This window comes from Amblyomma americanum, chromosome 1, assembly GCF_052857255.1.
Source record: "Amblyomma americanum isolate KBUSLIRL-KWMA chromosome 1, ASM5285725v1, whole genome shotgun sequence".
NCBI classification, from domain to species: domain Eukaryota; kingdom Metazoa; phylum Arthropoda; class Arachnida; order Ixodida; family Ixodidae; genus Amblyomma; species Amblyomma americanum.
Genome location: NC_135497.1, coordinates 407,182,043 through 407,202,230, shown reverse-complemented (window position 1 = coordinate 407,202,230; position 20,188 = coordinate 407,182,043). Strand labels below are relative to the sequence as shown.

The 20,188-nt window shown below is 47.3% G+C and overlaps 1 protein-coding gene across 6 annotated transcripts in view; it reads right to left on the bottom strand.

The window, feature by feature from the left end:
* Positions 1–18,528, bottom strand: part of LOC144115764 (uncharacterized) — a 52,144-nt gene extending 33,616 nt beyond the window's left edge. For 2 of the 6 annotated variants that reach the window (XM_077650263.1, XM_077650269.1), the window contains exons 1-6: positions 14,562–14,717; positions 14,336–14,479; positions 13,851–14,269; positions 10,086–10,173; positions 6,204–6,272; positions 2,022–2,055 (exon numbers count right to left, since the gene is read on the bottom strand). In XM_077650263.1, the coding sequence (XP_077506389.1) occupies positions 2,022–2,055; positions 6,204–6,272; positions 10,086–10,173; positions 13,851–14,269; positions 14,336–14,425 (700 nt within the window). In that variant the 5' untranslated portion in view covers positions 14,426–14,479; positions 14,562–14,717. Of the gene's footprint in view, positions 1–2,021; positions 2,056–6,203; positions 6,273–10,085; positions 10,174–13,850; positions 14,270–14,335; positions 14,480–14,561 lie in introns of all 6 variants that reach the window. The other 4 variants (XM_077650265.1, XM_077650267.1, XM_077650266.1 and 1 more) reach the window with 4 other exon arrangements.
* Between the last annotated feature and the right edge of the window lie 1,660 nt (positions 18,529–20,188).

Below are 20,188 nucleotides of genomic sequence, written 5' to 3'. Positions count from 1 at the left end.
CGCTGGGCTACTGTGTCAGCAGTGGTATGAGCATTCTTAGCGATCAGTGAATGTGAAGTCAAGAATTATAAACGATCTGCCACTGCCCTGCGATGGCAGGTACTGCCCCCGGTGGGGCTTGTGCGATTCAGGTTGCTCTTCCCGGGCAACCTCTCGTGAACAATCATTATTTGTCACAGTGGTCACTTTGCTGTGACAAATAATGCCACCCCGCCAACCCGTCACAGTGGTAACTTTGCTCACAATCTAGTGGGTAGGTTGTGATGGCTGCACAAGGCCACATGACCTAGGTGGCCCACCTAGGTCGCCAGAGCGGCCAGTTCCTCCGGATGCTCTGGCTGCGAGGCTTGAAACAGTCGCCGATGCAGACACCAGACAATTTTTCCGACACTGGAATATTAATGCTCTGGTGTTAAAATGAAAATTACTCACAATGGGTGAGCAAAATTAAATGCATCTGACACAGGCAGCTGAAATTGCCGAGGAGAAGCAATGACGTGCGGCCCTACACTCCAGCTTATCGACCTAAACAAGGACGTAAATGCTAGCGCACCTAAGCCATGTTTAGCTAAACCTGGTAAATGGGGGCCATTTTTGTTTTTGAAACCAAGGTGAGAGTAAAAAAATCCCTTTTCCGCTGCCCCTCAAGAGAGCTACAGCAACCTTCACCACACAACTCGTAAGACGCTGGCAGAAGCCGCCTTTTAGAAGACCCTAGAGCCATGGAGCACTCGCTGATAAGAGAACGCCCTGAGTGAAGCAGGGAAAGAAAAGGAGGGAGAACGGGCATAGGAATCGGCTGCACGAAACAGAAAGCAACGCTGACAAGGTAGTGACGGCATGAAAGGAAGGGCTCTGAAATACCTTCCGAGGAGAGCACATCAACTCACTCAATCATTGTATTGTTTTGTCATGAGTACCAGAGCCGAATAATACACTTCTGCACACAGAAGAGTACCCACAATCATGCCCGAAAGTTGGCAAGCCCTTTCCGAATGCTTTTTCATGCTCGCACCCTCCTCCATTGCACCGCTCCAATGTATAGCTGTTCAGAGATGGCTATTGATTAGTCTTCCAGGCATCACGCAGCTACCATGGATGTGACCAACAAGTGGCATAGCTCCAGCGAATCACGAAGCTGCACCTCCGGCTATGGGGTCGGTGGAGGAGCTCTGACCTTTCAGTGTGCACAAGGTGACAAGAGGCGAGGAAAAGGTGCGAAGACACTGAAATTCAAATTTTGACAACAGATAACAAAGCTTCCACACAGCACATCAAAAAAATTTTTCCTGGAGGACATTCATGAAGCAGCATCTTTTAACATCACAGGCACACGTAAACTTTCTTAGAACCCGTTTCAAAGCCCCTTTAAGATGTCAAAAGGCTTTGCTTCGCCCAATGGTGCCACATGTATTTTCGTGCCTCACAAATATGAACAAATTCATTGCTTCCGTGTATTTTACCAATCTCATTTCCTTTTTTTCCCCAAGTGTTTGGCTGTATTGGTTTGTAATTTATAATCAACTTGTTTATTTTGCGAGAACTGTAACTTCCTCATCCTGTTACATTTCATTGCAACGTCGTACTTGTGTAAACAAGTTAACGCTGGTGCCGCTAACCCCCAGAGAAACGTGGCTACCTGGAACAGTTTGTACCTATTTAGCACGGAAGAAAGCAGCAGCAGAAGGAACGTGCAAAAAGATCAGTGACGATTTTTATAAGTGAATTTGTGTTCCTGAAGAGCAATCTCTATTCCCACACAAGCAATGGCACCAATTTTTCTGCAGTGGTCGCATGATAGGTTTGTGCTCTTCACAATGATGCACACATGTGTGCTCTGCTATACTGGACGAATAATCCGTTGTGATCCAGCAATCTCCTTTTGTCGTTTTTTTTGCATGTGCATTCTTTGTCGCACTACTTTTTGCTCACGCAATCGGTCATTGCAAAAGACTACACAAAGCAGAAGGAGATGGAACGCAGCACCTTAACAGTCATTTCAGAAAACGACATGCACTCACCAGCTTTTGGCGTGGTGTCATCAGCACATGTCACCTGCAATAAAAAAATGCACAGACATCAAAGCTACACTAACGAATGCAGGGCACCCCTTTTCTGCTCACCCACAACGGTGGCGAGAGCATGAATGCAGAGCCTATAGTGCATCCCATGACTAACTTGCAGCACTACCAAAGGCAGAGACCTCCTCACCCGATCAAGAGGGTGCATTAAATGTGTTCTTGCGTGCTTAGCAGTCTGTGTGTCGTCTGCTTGCAGTGTACACAGATATGGTTAGGAGTATAAATCGACGCTATGTACCGTATTTACTCGCATAATGCTCGCACTCGCGTAATGCTCGCACCCCCCACATTGGCTATCAAAAATAGGAAAATTTTTTTTTCCCCGCATAATTATCGCACCCCCAAAATTACTGCCGCGAGCCGTCTGCTTGTCATAGCGATCGCCATCTATTGACTGCGGCCACAACTAACTGCCATGGTTGGGCGCGCGTGCTACTAGGCGGCGGTACTGTGCTATCATCCGCTGCCACCACCGCTACCGCTCATCCACTCACCACCGCTACGCCATTTTGCGAAGGTGTCTCCAGCTCTCCGGTGTCTCGTAGGCCTCGTTTGCCTTGTTTGCGTGTTGCACCGTGCTCTTTGTGCCGCTTCGCCATGGGACGCTTCGCAAGCTACACAGCTGCTTTTAAGCTAAAAGCTATTGAGTATGCGTTGGAACATGGCAACCGCGCCGCCAGCAGACACTTCGGCATCAACGAGTTTTGCGTCCGGTATTGGAGACGGCAGCACGACGAACTCAAGACGACTGGTAAGACGCGCCGGGCCTTCCGTGGACCGAAGACTGGGAAATTTCCTGCCGTCGAAGCCTCTTTACTGGAATATATCAAGGCTCGAGGAGCAGATGGGTGTGCTGTGTCGATTGATTTGATACGGGACCAGGCGCTCGTAATCGCAAGAAAGGAGGGCATTCCGGTGCAAGACTTCCGCACTAGTAACGGGTGGGCCACACGATTTATGCGGCGCAATGGACTCTCGCTCAGGAGGCAAACGACGCTTTGCCAGCGCCTGCCCGCAGCCTATGAAGAGAAAATAGTGGACTTCCATCGATTCATTATCAGGATCCGGCAGTAGAAAAACTTCTTGCTCTCCCAGATAGGGAACGCGGACCAAACTCCGCTGAATTTCAATATGCCCAGCAGCAGGACAGTCGAACAGACAAGTGCCCGGACTGTGCACGTCAGGACTACAGGTGCCGAAAAACAGAGGTGCACGGTCATGCTAGGCATGACGGCGGACGGGCGGAAGCTCCCACCGTACGTCATTTTCAAGCGGAAGACCCTCCCGAAAGGAAAGCTCCCCCCGGTATACACGTGCACGTCCAAGAAAAGGGGTGGATGACCTTATGGTGGACTGGGTGAAGACTGTGTGGGGGCGGCGACCGGGAGCGCTTCTTTTTCCGTCGCTCCTCGTGCTTGATAGCTTTCGGGGCCATCTTCAAGAGTCGGTTCGGGCGAAGTTCAAGGAACTGCGCACGGACCTGGCTGTTATACCCAGCGGCCTCACATCAATGCTACAGCCTCTTGACGTATCTTTGAACAAGCCATTTAATGATAACGTCCGGAGGCTGTACGCAGAATGGATAGCCGAAGGTGAACATGCTCCGACGCCGGGCGGCAAGATCAAAAGACCGTCCGTGGAGCTGCTGTGCAGCTGGGTATCAGAGGCATGGGGGATGATTGATGTAAACATGGTGGCCAGAAGCTTCAAGAAAACAGGAATTTCGAATGCCCTGGATGCGACCAAGGACCACCTAGTGTGGGACAACGAAGAAGCATCGGAAGATGAAGAAACCATCGATTCCAGTGTCGGCACGGACTCTGATGAAGAGTAGGATTGCCTGCAGGACGTACGCAATGCGAGTAGTGACGGGGAGGTTGCGCATGGCAAATAAAGTGCTTTAGCAGCTTGAGCTTACGTTCACCCTGTACTTTCATAAAGAAGGTAAGTTATGCTTGAAAGTAATGTTTTTGTTATATTTACAATTGCGGACCTGACAATCCTGATCTTGCACCCATTCATCTTTGCATTTAACACTCCGAAACATTTGCTTGAAAATTTTCCCCGCATAATTATTGCACCACCAAACTTCGCGTTGATTTTCAGGGAAAAAAAGTGCCAGGATTATGCGAGTAAATACGGTATGTACCATAAGCGTAAGCACGCTTACATCACCTAACGACAAGCATTTTGCAGGGCGTTATGCCATTTGTCACATTTGCACTTTTAATTCAGTGTATGCAAACGCAGACTCAACAATAAGTCCAGCCAAGTGGTGCCATCTGGTTCTTAAAACACGAACCATTTTTGTTAACGCACTTCTTTTCAGGATTACAAACGGCACAATTGTCACTCTAAAAAATAAAAGCCAATTCATCGCTCATACGTTTTGTGACTGGAGTGAGATGAGATGAAGAGAAAGCTTGGTGCCTCATTTATGGCTAAGGAATGTACAGAGAACTGCAGTAACAATGATGAATTTAGTCTGAGGCAAAGGATCCTGCTTCGAAGGGTATCGTCATTTTGAAAACAATGTTTTAGAGCACGTGAGAGTCGCAAACGTTAAACTCTGAAAAAAGTATATGTGACGTGACCGTACGTTAAGTCTCAATATGAGAGTGTCTGGCACATGCACACTTAAAGAATGCTATCCCATATGCCCGTATGCTTACCTGCTACTGGTGCTACATTCCGCAGAGTGAGAAAGTTGCCTGTGCACTCATCACAGCTTTGATAGTGCTGCAAGGAACTACTGGCATGCAATATATTTTGTGGTCAGATGGAGCCAGAAAAAAAAATGAGTCGCTCCAAAATAACCCCCAAACTCTGCCCGCATAACATGCACAGCTACTGGTGCATTGCATCTTGCTTGCACCAGATAACAAGAAATTTTGCAATGCAGACACCTGTTGATGACTGCTCTTAATCTTTCATTCCAGAATCGGTGGAATGCATTGTTTTATGTGTTGAGATGCTCATTGCCTCATGAGCTATTCTGGGTTATTACCCAACAAAAAAAAGTTCGCAAATCTACTACTGCAAGAGTGACATGACCATGTGCTACCAAACCCCATTCCATCACAGCTCAAGAAAAAAACTCACTTCTTGTGCGCAATAGCACTTTGCATGCATCTGGTTCTGAATAAAAAATTGAACCAGGCAGTAAAACTAAAGCAAGAAAAAAAGCACACAGGAGCGTATCGCGCTCCTTGCCAAGGCTCTCATGTCATTTAGAAGCCACTCGAAAGAGTGAAGCGATATGATCATGAGGGAACTGGATGATTGACGAAAAGATGCATGATGTTTATATAGAAGATACAAAAACATTGGCTGAAGTTGATTCCTCAATGCCCTGCTGGGTCAGTACCCAAAATGCAAAAATGGGAGCACGCGGTTTGGAAAGAACTGCGAATTTGGAAGCAGGCAGACAAGAAATGTGCAGTGACACCAGTGAGAAGCTGAGAGAGATGCAGAATGCAGGAGGCAAACTGAGGGGAGAGACAATAGAACAGTGAAATTTTAATGCAATGTCTGGAACAAGATTTCAAGGCACGGCAGCAAAGACGGGAGGCAGGACCTGAAATATGGCTTGCTCGAGAGACAATTTAAGTGGTGTACATTCTAGCATGAACAGCAGTACATAGTAGCCATCGTGTTATGCATGTGCTGTTGAAATGCAATTAAATGGGCTTCATAAATTTTATCTTTACCATTTGTTTGTTCATTCATACTGGTTGTTAATTATATACGGCCAATGCCACCAACAGCAAACTATTTAATGCGTCCACAGGCATCACCACACTAACAGTACATGAAAGATGGTATGATATTGGGTCGGGTTCCCGTTCCTGTTGGAAACCGCTGCGTGCAACACTTGCCCAATTTCACTGCAAAACTAGCATTTGTGGCAACATGCCAAGTGCAGATTCTGTGGTGCAGTTAGGTACTGTGCAGCTGGTGCAGCATACCACCACTGTTTCCTGCATCTGGAAGCCAGTGAGGAAATGCTACCTTTCTTCTTTTTCTGTATAAATCCAGGGAGAGAGCTCGAACAATCAATGGAGCGGAGGCCAAGTGCAAACAACTCACAGGTGCATCGGGACACGGAAAGAAGCGACAAACCTCTGAGTTCTCCTGGCCTTGTGGTGAAGGTGGTGGTGAGGCAGGACTCTGCAAAGCTGGATGGCAGAACTGCACCAGAGAAAGAAAGAAACAACTTTCTTGCCTGCAAGTGAATGCTAAGCTTAAAGCAGACGTGCATAAACTGCACAAAACAGACTGTCAGTCGTGTGTAAGCATAAAACGAACATCCACCAGCGTTTCAAATGAACCAGCAGCCCACCAAAGGGTAAGTGAGTGCCTGCTCTATGACGTCCAACAAGAACTCCAAAGCAAAGCTCCAGCGGTGGCATAAAAGTCTCACTACAAGGATGACACAAGCGCTTCTTTCTGGTGCAGAAACACTCACCCCAAAAATTGTTTGGTTTTAGTTATGGGGCTTGACATCAAAAAGAGACTCAGGCTATGAGGGATGTCGTAGGGAGGCCTCCAAACAGTCTCGACCAACTGGGGTTCTTTAATGCGCAGCAACAGGCCTCCAGCATTTCGCCTTCATCGAAATGTGACCACCGTGGCTGGGATTGATGGTGCGTCTTTTAAGATCAGCAGCCAAGCACCATAATTACTGACCAACAGCGGCAGCTTAGCACAATAAAAAGAAACAGTGCCTTGGTACACCTTATACAAAAACATCTTTCCCACTTTCCCGTTCCTGACAAGTCTGCTACAGTCTTGATAAAGCCACCAAAGCATGCAGGCTATCTGAAAAGTGCTAAATTCGACCAAATAAAAAAAAAACTAAGGTTTCCTTTAAGCAACTCATGCCATCATGCAGACACTCAATTTCTACCCGAGCACAAGGATTCTCACGAGATTTTGAGCCTCTTTCTTATTTAAGAAGATTTCGTGCAAGTTAGTCTCAAGCGACCGAACCCCATAAAATGCTACAACATTTGTTGACCAGATTTTTGTCATATGCTGTCAAAAGCTACTACATTTGCTATTCCCTTCCTATGAACGCTGCAAGGAACATGGAAAAGCCAAATTATTGAGGAAAATGATGAACTACACCTCATAGAAGACTTCAAATTTTAGTTCAGCATTTCATGGAGCTTCTATTGCATTTCTTGCATGCCAGCAGTACAAGGAGACAGGCAGGACATCCAAAAAATCTGCCCTCTTCACATGGGTGTAGTGTGGTGCCTTTGCCGGTTGCCAAATGGTTTGGTTTGGTTTATGGTGGTTTAATGTCCCAAAGCGACTCAGGCTATGAGGGACGCCGTAGTGAAGGGCTCTGGAAATTTCAACCACCTGCGGTTCTTCAACGTACACAGACATCGCACAGTCCACGGGCTTCTAGAATTTCACCTCCATCGAAATTCGACCACCATGGCCGGGACCAAACCCACGTCTTTTGGGCCACCAGCCGAGTGCCATAACCACTGAGCCACCACAGCGGCCAGGTTGCCAAATGCCTCAGCACAACTGACTAGAACCTACCGTTGCATCTAGAATACTAGAATAGTTAGCCAGGTGCATTTCCTACTATGCACATGGTTACCTTGCTCTTGTGGGTGGTAGGAATGATCAACGGCCTTAAAGCATTCCCATAGAAAACCCACAACCTGAGGTTTACATCAAAGTTGCCAAAAACTTTGTAGCTTTTCGATAATCATTACTCTTTGACAAAGATGTGTTGTGTCATAAGTAACGCAGAATGTTGCCTCAAAACTTTAACCAGGCTTGTGTTAGTACCACGTGCTCATTTTCCTCAATGACCGATAACCACGTGTGCTTAAGGATTTTTTTAGAACAGAAATGGTGCAGTAACTCTCACTTCTCGGCGAACACCTCAACAGCCCCATAAGGGAAGGAAGGAAGGTGGGAGTAACAGAAGAGTAAGGGCTGCCGTAGTGGAGGGCTCTGGAATAATTTGACCACCTGGGGATATTTTATGCACTGACACTGTTCAGCACAATGTTACGTGCACTGCTTTTGCATTTTTTCACTGCGTGGTTCAAGTGTACACCTACAAAGTGAGCCAGTCATGAGTCTTTCCTTTCCTCAAATCCAGCGGGGAACCTAGATTGCAAATAAGGAATAAGGCTAGCGCCATGAGATAGAAACACGAACGCCGACTAAAAGCTTGTTTCCAACTAGAGATCCTATTTTTCACTCCCGGCATGTTTGAATTGTCCACCGGGAAAGTGAGTCAGTTAAGTGCTTTTCCTTCATTCAAATCCAGTGCAGGATCTATCTAGCCCACTTCTAGCAGCGTGGTTAAGACTGCGAATAAGGCTGGAGCTGGTAACCAGACTGTCTAACTTTCTTCAAGCAAGTGCGCCGTGGCCTGTGCCAAGGATGATTGAAAGGGGCAGTCCACGATGCAGAATCAGGCATGCATCTCTGGTTGTGCACACTGCTTTCTAGTCCCGTCCTGCACTGCACCCGCAAGCAACGCTATTTCAGTCCCGGCCGTGGCAGCCTCATTTCGACCTTCCCATCTTTTTTGGTGCTGCACGCTTGAGGTGTCCACCAAAAAAATGAGCCAGTTTTTGCCTTTTCCTTACTCAAATCCAGGGGAGGATCTCTACTGTTGTGAATAAGGTTAGACTGGGAACTCAATAGTATTATTTGTTTCGTGCAAGCGGGCCCTCGAGACCATGAAGTGCGCAGAGAACACAATCGATCTGAGACTGCTATCTATCATAAGAAGACAGAGTATGCACGTGAGCATAGAGGTGCCCAACAAGACAGTCGCCCGTGAAACGTCGAAAGTGGCCTGCAGCTCCAGGTATCTCGACCACTAATGCAAGTAGGTAAGCTTAGCTCTACTAATTATTTCACCTTTCTTGAAAAACTTCTTGAAATAAGTGTGACGCTACTACATCTCTTTCCCCATTTTCCCGCTTACTTTAACGAAGTAAGTTCTACAGAGAAACCTTGTTATTGAGAGAAAGTAAAAAGTGTTAAAATAGTTCGCTATAGCTGAAATTTTTAATATAAAATTTCATCAAAAACACTCCCAACAGCGGTGAAATTTAGTCATTGAACAACCCACAAACCTCGCGATCTTTACTACAGAAACGAAGAGACGTTTTGTCAGGTTTTGGCGGCATTTCGAAGGCGCTCGCGGATCCTAAGGCCGCAAAAAACCCCCCGCACAGCACAAGCGCAGATTGAGCACCGGCTATGGTGGCTTTCTGGCATCACAGCAGTGTCGCGTGGAAAGCGGTATGTCAGAGTGAAAGCTATCGTTTTCACCACTTGTGCGACAGCAGACATGAGTGCAGAGTTGTTACTGCAAGCTTACAACCACTTGCGCTGTTTTTTCCAGGGTGCTAACAATGGATGCCAGAGGTGTGAATGTCTGCTGACTGCAACCCACAATCCGCTGTTGGCAAGGGCGAGATAAAAGTGCAAACCTTGGCACGAACGCTTGCCACATCGCCGCCAGTCACTTTTGCAGTGCGGCGAAGCCTGCTGCCTGCATCTGAACGGGCAGTTCAATATATTATTATTATTTATTGATACCTCACAGGCCCCGAAAAGCATTGAGTGAGGGGGACATCAAGGAAAAGGCATATACCGAAATAATAAACAACAATAACATTACATTGGACACGGTACAATATTCATTTCATGGCCAACCACGTTCGATATATAAAGTAGAAATTTTGTGTGCTTGTCAAAAATATTCACGAGGAAATCAATATTGCCAATAATTAGCAATATTCATGCTCGTTATATCAAGATTTAACTGTATATGTTTCTACTAGGGAATGATGTTTACCCCACCCTGTCTTAGCCCATGTGCATTTTTCTAATAGGATCTGTGCTGAGCGGTGCCATGAGCATCTAGTAATTTATTCATTGTGCATAATGGTGGCCGGTCAGTACTTGCTGCTTTACAAAGGTATAAATTATGGCAGGTAGTGAACTCACGTGCACAGGTGGGGTAGGCTCAGGAGCCACATCCCGTCGAACGGCTGTGGCCTGTGGTTGACTGTGCCTGTGCACCGACCCGAATCGCCTGAAACGACATAGCAGAATGAACCAACTCTTCTTTTGAAAGATATCAGCTCAGAAGACAACACACTTATGTGATCGATGTTCACGAACTAGAGTCAACACAAAGTGCAAGCTTTTCTTGTCGTCGCCATAAACAAAACAAAAACAGAAGACATGTAAAACAAATTCCCAGACTTCATGCCGTGGGCCGAAGAAGTACCAGCGATAGCAGCACTGCCCTCTCCCTTTCTCTGGTGGGCAATGTCCACGTGACTTCGGCAAAGTGGGATCACATGAGAAAAGGTTGAAAGTTGACACAAGCATTGATTTCTTTGAAGTTAGTCCTTCAAAACACTGGGTTCAATTGCAGGAGTGCACGTTGCCCATTCAGTAATTAAACCAGCCATAATTCCACAAAAAATGCGTTCTTTGATTCCCAAATCTGATGAAATGGCGAGGTGTTATCAGGAATGATTGTAGCAAACCACTAGCGATCGGAAATGTCAAGTCCTTCGCATCTGCAAAAAGCTCCGGCCTGCAGCGTGTAGCATGTAGCAGTGGGCCCGTAGAGCGAACAATGGGAGATGGTGAAAACGCGAGAAAAACAACCAACCACACTGCACAGGACCGAAAGCGACAATGCAACACTCAGTGAACCAAGGTTACGAGTGGCTAACTTGCACTATTTCACAAACGGAGCATACATCCATAATGGTGCCATTTCTGCTACCCTTCCCTACAGTTCTTTCTTTGTGAGGGTTTTCTTGTTTTTAGGCATGCGCAAATCATTTGAAATTTTGAAAAACCAAATCAAATATATTCTTTGAATGAATCGAATAATCCAGGTAAATAGTAATCGAAATGAATCTAATCCATTTCCAAGTTTTTGGATAGTTTTCAAAAAATTGGCACGAAATTCGAACATCACACAGCAATTTTTTCGACAATTGTTTCAAAAACAAGGCACACTCCAGCATCACACAGCATGCTCCCGCAGTTGGTTTTGTGCATGCTGGAAAAAGTCGTCCAGTGGGAAGAAGGGCTCCGCAACAGCACTCGGTCCATTCGTATGGCGTTCATAATGCTCATACATCAGATCTTTAAGATTCAGCGACCCATATGGGTTCAGCCAGGTTAAGCAAACCTTCCCTTCATGACCAATATTGGGGGCATAAGGTTGAAATTCATATCTCTCAACAACTCGGAATTTCCACTAGTCTGTTGGCAAGTTGCCTTCAGTAGCCAACAGCAATTTTCTTATGCGTACAAGATGACCGTCATAGAGTGAACCCTCACTTCGCTATTTGTGTAAGCTCTTGGATATCAGTGTTGAGTCTTCTGACAGCTAGAGCCTTATGTCCATGACTTATTGCGCCACCTATAGCGCTTTGTTGTTCCACGCGAATATTCCTTTTGTTTAATAATCACTCAAGCAACAAATATACACAGATACATTCAAATTGTATTAGATTCGGTTATATTACTAACCCAATTCATGCAGGATTCTGTTTTTAAACACATTCTTTCCTTAGCTTCTCTATTCCAGTGCAAACTATTGGGAATAAACTAGTCTGAAAGCGGAACCCATCGCAAGTGCATCGTTCCTTAAGGCCTCTCCATGCAGTCTGGTGGGCCATAATACTAGCTCTGTGGTTCCATGTGGCAAGCCTAAACAGACAAATAGTTTATAGATTATGGGGTTTATCATCCCAAAGAGACTCAAGCTATGAGGAACACTGTAGTGGAGGGCTCCGGATATAATTTCAACTGACTGGGGGTTCTCTAACGTGCTCGGACATAACACATTACACTGGTCTCTGGCATTTTGCCTCCATCGAAAGGCAACTGCCACTGACAGAATCGAACCAGTGTTCTTCGCGTCCGCAGCCAAGCTCCATAACCAGTGAGGCACAGTGGCGGCTAATCAGACAAATGTCATTTTCAAAGTGTCATTCCATTATCTCTGGAGTTATTACTGCACTGAATGCACCAGTACCACGGGCTCCTATGTTTGCTATAATGGCTTTTTATCCGGTAACTGAAGAAGACAGATCAAGCGTGGGCCAGGCTACATCTCTGTTATCTTGTGACCCTGCAGCCTCCTCTTCAGGAAGTGCTTGCCACGTCATTTTCGTGCATGCACAGCTGCCTATTTGGCAGCAAGCATGCAACGCTTTTGTTTCTCGGAATTCATGCGAGTGGGAATGTTATGTGAGGACGCTGCTTCGTGCTAGTAGCAAAATGAAGACGGATTCCACGAATGTGGCGCCAAGCGCGAAACCTTGAGAGACTCTCGGCATATGTCGCCATAGGGGCAAGCTTCTCGGCATATAGGTACGGTACTGAAGAGTCATTTTCCTCATAAAATCAGTGAACGGGAAAGTCGTCATTGAGCGTGCATTAAATAGACGTGTTAAAAACGGCCTCGGCAGAGCATTGCCTGGCCTCTATACAGGGTGTTTCACCTAACTAAGCCTTTCCAAAATTAAAAAAAAGTAGGCTTTTTGACTTTGAAGAGCACTTTTTCAGCACAGCATTGTCACCAGTGTAGTACATCAAAATTCAACTAAGACATGCTAACTAGCAGGCTGGACAACTAAAACTGATAGTTCAACTTTTTAACTACAGATCGGCTCATTATTTATTGAGAGGTATGTAGCCCACTATAAGCAATATCCATATCAGTGTTTATAATTTTGAAAATGTGGCTGCCTTTGCTACTATGGCCCAAAAAATTTTGGCTGCATGACGAGAAAATACATGCGCATTCGAGAAGCTTGTAGGCAAAGCAACCCCTCCTATGCATCTAACTTGTCGAAATAGCCAAAATTGTTTGGCCCACAGCATCGAGGGTAACAGTTTTCTGATATGGATATTACAGAGGACTACCCGCCTCTCAATGATTGAGGATCCTAACAGTAATAGCAGTTAACTATTCAATGTCATTAACCAGCCTGCTAGTTAGCAAGTGTTAGCTATATTCTGATGTACTATGCTGAAAAAAGGTGCTCTTTAACTCCAAAAGCCTATTTTCAAAATTGTGGAAAGTGAAACCCTCTGTATAGAGGCCAGATCTAAGTGATTCAGCCAATGCACGCGTAGTACGATTGTTCGCGGAGGTCGCTGTAGAGCCGGCGAGCGCTATGGGCATTCAAACAGCGAAAGGAACCTTACGAATGCGCCAAGCAGCGTTGCACGCGCCAGCTTCGCGAATAATAAGCGACTGCAGTCTGCGGCGCCTATAGCAGCTGTAGCGACCCTCGTGACTAGCGCCGGATACGTGCCGGAGAAGAGCAGATGGCGCCCACACGCGGTAAGGCTGCTTCGACGCTGGCGTCTACTGAACGGCAGAGCGGCGTCCGGCAGAGGGCAAGGCCCCACACCGTTCTGCGCAGGGTGTGCTGGCGCCACCTCTTCTTCGGCACGCGACGCTCGTCACGCGGACCGCTACACACAAAGAGTGCCCAAGGAAGCCGAGCGCGCGGTCCAGCTTACAAAAATGGCCGATGACGGAACTTCCTCAAAACCCGAGTGCGGCTACCACCATTTATCAGATGTCCTAGAATGGGCTACGCCTTCTCTGCGTAAAGCATTTCATGCTTACATGTGCTATTGACGACGAGATAACTTATTTCCGGGCCTGTCCACTGAAGCACAACATAAACGATGCTTGGGTCATTACTGAAAAAGACAGCTTGCCTGTTAGGGTTGCAACTCTCGCCGCGCATGTAGTCGGCGCAGATGCAAATCCCCTGGATCGTCACCTTGCAGTGGAATTGAATGCTGATGAGAGGCAGCTGCAGTCCACTCGATTGCCAGCGAGCGTCGAGCCAGTTGTTTCGAAGCCGACCGACGCCAGACACTCCGAATATATGCGCGCGTAGGAGATCGCCTTGCGGTGGAAATGAATGCTGATGGGAGGCAGCTGCGGCCCACCAGATTGCCAGTGAGCGTCTAGGCAGCTGTCTCGGAGCCGACCGACGCCAGACACTCCGAATATATGCGCGCGTAGGAGATCGCCTTGCGGTGGAAATGAATGCTGATGGGACACAGCAGCAGTCCACTCGATTGCCAGCGAGCGTCGAGCCAGTTGTTTCGAAGCCGACCGACGCCATACACTGCGAATATATGCGCGCGAACAGGTCTCAGAACAGCCCAGCCAGCCACTTCGATTCTCGGCTTACCTGGCTGCTGGGACGAGGCCGACCAGACGGCTTGGGCTCCCGCTTCGGGGACCCTGCCCTTTGTCTCCGATCTCGATGGATGCCGGACATAGCCGGAGCTCATGGTATCAGCGGAACAAGGCTGCACAAAATGCCTGCGCGCACCTTAAACAGAAGGCATAATAAGGCATCACGCCACTGTGCAATGCAGGCACCCTCACACTGTGGTGGCGACAAATAGGTTTACCTGACGTCCAGATGAGCAAGCCTTGGATCCAGGACGCCCACAGTTCGCCGAAGAGCGTCCCTGCAACCAGCCACGACGACAAACGTGCTCTGAAAGAACGCCAGCACACGAGATGATCAAAGCCGAGAGCTCGCGACTTTTTTATTTCTTTCTCGGTGCTTCCATTACATGATGATGATAGTCGTTCGCTGAAATCCGGTTGTGTGGCGCCCACATTCGGCGCTGGCCGAAATTAATTCCGTAACTGACCCCTTTGCGCTTGACTTGTTCCTCGTGTGCCGCAGCTGTTTCGACTGCGAAAGAGCAGCAGTTATCAGTGTCATGTTTTGCTTTACGCCGTTGGCAGACGAAACAAGCTACGAAGATGTGTTGTTGTTGGGCTCATAAAATGGCACATGCCCCCAGGGGGATTGGCCAGTGGTAGGAAATTCCGGCTAGTTTCGGTTTCAACTACTTGACTGCACCTGGCGACTGGAGATGAACTGATACTTAAAAGTGAATGATTCCTGCCCACGCAGGTAGCGCGCGAAGGCTGCTGCCGTCGCCGTGTGGTCTGAGCGGCCGCTGTATGCGGCTGCTGTTTTTTCGATGGTGGTGGTTCTAATCCGTCACGGGGACGAAGTTTTTTCTGCTGGACACCGGTCATGGCCACGATACCTATGTAGCACCGAACACTAGAATAGTGTTATAAAAATTGTATATAAGTAACAGTAATGTTGCATGTTCCATTTTAATGTTACATTAACATAAACAATTAACACATAACGTGTGTTAAATAGAAAGCGCACTTTAACGCAGTCAACAAACATTGTTTTAATATAGCCTTCAAAACGTCATTATAATGTTAGTCATAACTATAGAACAACATTGCAAATATATTTCCAGCAGTAATTTCCAGAACTTTTCCCACTGTTTTTGCAGTAAAGATGTTTCTCAACTAGCAGTACTTTGCAACCACATCTCTTTGATAGTCGCCATAGACTGCATGCACAGCCTCATTTCAGAAACTGAGTTTCTGGAATGGAACTTCAAACAGTCGCCTTTTTAGCGATGAGGAACGACGACAATAGAGAAGCAAGTGATCTATGCTGTTTCCGTCTCAGCACAATACGGATCGACAGAATGGCAAGATCGCAAGACTAGGCCTGTAGAGGTAAAACTTTAGTTGCGGCACCGGGTAATTTTTATGGAGGAAAAACGCTAAGGCGCCCGTGTGCTGTGCGATGTCAGTGCACGTTAAAGATCCCCAGGTGGTCGAAATTATTCCGGAGCCCTCCACTACGGCACCTCTTCTTCCTTTCTTCTTTCACTCCCTCCTTTATCCCTTCCCTTACGGCGTGGTTCAGGTGTCCAACGATATATGAGACAGATACTGCGCCATTTCCTTTCCCCAAAAAACAATTATTATTATTATTATCTCCGGGTAACATAGTCATGCCAAGGAAACTTCACGTTTGCGAGATCTCTGGCGATCAGGGAGTTTGCGAGATCGCCAAGCTTTAAGGCGGGTTTCTCTCTGACGAGTCGCAAACGTCGCGCGACCAATTTAAGGCAATTAGTTACGGTTTCTGAAGTACTGCAAAGCGGGGAAGGAGCGTAGTAGGTCGATTTAAACCTGTCGCGCGACCTCCGCGACTCGCCAGTGTGAATCCGCCTTTACTTCTCCAAGGGAATATGAGATGCCGAAAATCGTCCAAGGAAGTAAGCGCTGATGCGCCATATTCTCACATTAAAGTGCATGTTTGAAACTGAGCCGCCGTAATAAACGCTAAGGTTGGATTTAGGGGGTAATCGATTGGATCACTCAAGGCTGCCTTCGTTAAAGTATCAGCTGATTCATTTAAACAAAGGCCGCTGTGTCCAGGAATTCACCCAAACAAACCGAATTGTTTGGACATGCGGAGGGATCAGAAATGTGAGTGTTCGAAATGGCTGCGACTCAGTAGACGCGGATAGGGAAGTGCATAAAGATGATGAGTCAGCAGTTATCACCGCAGAAAAACAGTTGGGTAGCAGAGCGAGAACCACCGCTAGAAACTCAGGCAAATAAATAAGGGTAAAATCTGGAAGGCGAGAGAAAAAACACCAGCCAAGGGATTGGAATAAAATGCCCACGCCTGCCTTTTCTTCACACACCGACCGAGGCATCGGTCGCAATTGCAACATGCGAGCGAAGATCATCACGTAGTATTGCAGCAACATGCTATTTAACAAGGGGAAATGCATTAATTTGACATTGCGTGGATAAAAATAATCGAAGATGATGTCCACAAATGAGGTGATGGACCAATCCAGAACAGTTTCCGGTATTCGCACATTGAGTGCTCCTAGCAAGGATTCAAACAGACCGAGTTGGGGAGTTTGAAAACAAGAGCATCCGGCACCCATGCAGGCACACCGCCGGCTGACCAAACAAAATAAACTGGGACATATGCTGCTCCGAATCGCATAAACTTAAGAATGTTTGTACCGTCAGGAGGCAAAACCTTGCGGATAGAGATCGCACCCGCGCTTCAAGATACGAAACACTGTTGGTCACATATTTAGGGAGACCCACACAGAGACGCAGTGCTTCTCGCTCTAAGAACAGAAGAGGGCGCAGTTGGTATGCAGCCTCTCCAGAAAACAGAACGCAGCCAAATTATAAGATAGCGCGGATACACAATTTATCAATCATCAGAAAAGCGTGTCTGCGCATACGCATACCGCAGCGGGGGCTAAGTACTCAGCCCGCGCAGCAGATCGACCGCTCGAGTACCTTTCGCAGCAACCTGATCTATATGTGTGTCCGCAAAGAGAGATCTAGAGATGTCATATGCTACCCCGAGATACTTTACAGAACATACTTGTGGAAACAGATGTGCCTCAACGGAAGGAGTCGCAGCACTGAGTCAAAGCGATTGGCATCACCTTGTATGCGTAATTACGGTGACTGAGGCGGGAATTTGGAAGCGAATAACCCGAAACACGGGCGTGCAACGAGAATTGTGCCTGATGAAATAGCCTTTAAAAATTCGACCGCCACTATAGTTGCCGTCATAAACATATATCACTACAGTGACTAAAAAGTTTACTAAAAGATCTTTATTATTCAGGTGATTGGTGACTTTGATCCTCTAACTAAAAGTCCGCGTGGTGCAATTATCTGCGGGCAGTAACGTCTTTCTTGTTTGTTTTAAAATCGCTTGGTTATTAATATCTGAAGAGCCTATATACGGAACATCCTGTATATATCTCTGCTTTTGAAGTAAAGAGGAATTTTAAGTGAGAGCTGTGCTTCTGTCAGGATATTGTGGGCGGTTTGATGGTTGGTTGGCGCCGAAATCATAACTGATCAGGCCAACCTGCCTCTGATCTCTGATCTCTGCGTTAAGTTTGGAGAGCGGTGGAGCGACAAACTTCTCCACCTCGCGTGCAAAAGATGACTCGGACTGGTGACCGGCGATAGGGGCCACGCCTGGTTAGCCGTTGACCGGAGCCATGAGGCGTATAAAAGTTCGGTAACGACATTTAACTCACGTAAACATCAACTTTGAAATGTTACAGAACAAAGCCCAGCAAAATAGTGTCGGTACACAGGCGCGACGCAAATACCAAGCACAATGAGGCCGCAGACAAACTATTAACACGAAGAAGGAAACACGAGGGCGATAACTGTACAGCAACGTTACAAGATTAAAGCGATGCTGTACAAAAGATTAGGACGAGCAACAGTGGGAGCGACAAGACAACGAAAAGAGTTCAGGCGAGAGGGGAAAAACGGTGGCTTAGCTGCGGGGTGGCAAGGTCCGGTCGCGTCGGGCTGCGGATGCTCGTCGCAGGGCTGATGGGGTGCTGCGAACATGGCCCACGAGTCTTCGGGGCCGCCGTCACAATAGGCGACAGATCCCCGCCTAGGCTCGCTTGCCGACCACTTCCCTGGCTGACCTCACTCACGACCGCACGCACCGAAATCTCCAAGCCATCTGCTCGGCTCGCGGTTTTCGCGCCGCCGCGTTCTCGTGGCAAACAAACAAACAAGACACCAAACAAAGCTCAAGGCACAGCGCGCCAACGATTCGCAGACGTGAAAGAGAAAAAAATATAAGCGGAAAGGAACGCAGAAGGAACGCGAGAGAAAGCCACGGTCCTAACGAGGAGCGTACACGCAAACTTGCGAAGGTCGGGAAGGGTGCGGGGCATTGAACCCACAGCTCCCCGCTCCTACAACGTACAAGTGCTTGCGTCCAGGCGGCAATATGAGGGAGTAGCCTTGACTTCCCCTCCAGGGTCGCCAGAGGTTAACCGTCCACGCAAGGGGGCAAAACCTTCGCCGCCGCGTCGGGACATGTTTGCGAAAAACAGAGTCGCCGTGGTACTTGGGCCCAAAAGTAAAAGAAGGCAGACATGAACTTTGTGAGTGTTTCTTTCCGTTTTTTCAATTGGTCTGCAAGAAGTGCAAAGATGCAAAAAATTAGCTGCGGTTTAACTACTGCTGCACCTGGTTAGAGAGCGAAAGCAGTGGTGTATCGGACAACTAGACGCGGCTTAGCGCCTGCAACGTTGAGTGCGTTCCGCGCACTAGATAGGCAGCACGTTCACCCGGCCGCCCTGGCAGTTAAATTGATGATTGATCGCGAGGGGTTGGTCAGCCAGTGAACGCTGCGGCCTATTGCTGCAGTGTCTGCCACAACGTTGTCAGCGCTCATGCATGCAGCCCACATCTCTTTCTCACCATGGCCACGTACCTCAAAGCGCGATTGAGGCGTCCACTGACCCGGGGAGCCAGTTATGCGCTCAGCCTTTCCTCAAAATCATTCTAGAAAGAAGTCAATGCCTACGCCAATGAACACAATTAACGCCGACGGCCTTTAGCTTCAGTGGCGCGTTACCGCCACACCGTTGTCAATGCCAACGCATGCAGCGCACATCTGTCTACCGCCACGTAGCTTGAAGCGCGACTGAGATGTCCACTTCCCGAGGGGGCTGCTATGCGCGTTTCCTTTGCTTTCGAAGCTCCCTTTCTTCATCCGTGTCAGAGCAGCTTCACACGCGCCTCGCGCTGAAGGTCGCTTGAGGTCAAAGCGACGGGGTCGGCGAAGCTCGCCTAACATGCCCTTGTAAAGGTTTCGCTTCAAAACATCCAGCAGCTCAGCAAATTACGATTCACACAAAAGAGCATCAGCTGGACTCTGATCCGAGTGCTCATAATCCTAGAACTTCATACTTTTTTTTTTTAGTGCCTCCGCTAACGAAGCGAAAAACGAAGGTGCAAGCCAACTCGTGTAGCTGTGAGCCGACCGACTGAACCCTTAAAAAAAAATGCGTGACGAGTTTCTTATTTAAAGTAAATAATTTTGGGCGTCACATTTATCACCTATTTCTGATTACTTAGGAGTCAAGTTTTATTTATTTGCAGCAGACCTAAACAATACAGGGCCAGGAATTGTGGCAACCGAGGAAGGAAGGTGGTTCCAGTCATACGACGTGCGAGGAATAAAAGAATCCGAGAATGTTTTAGTTTTGCACGTAGAAATGCCTACCTTATGTAATCTGTGCGGCGTGAAGTATATGAAGGGGGAAGAAGTAACTCGTAGCGAATGGAGTCATTATGAAATATTTTGTGAAAAAGGCACAGGCGTGCAGTT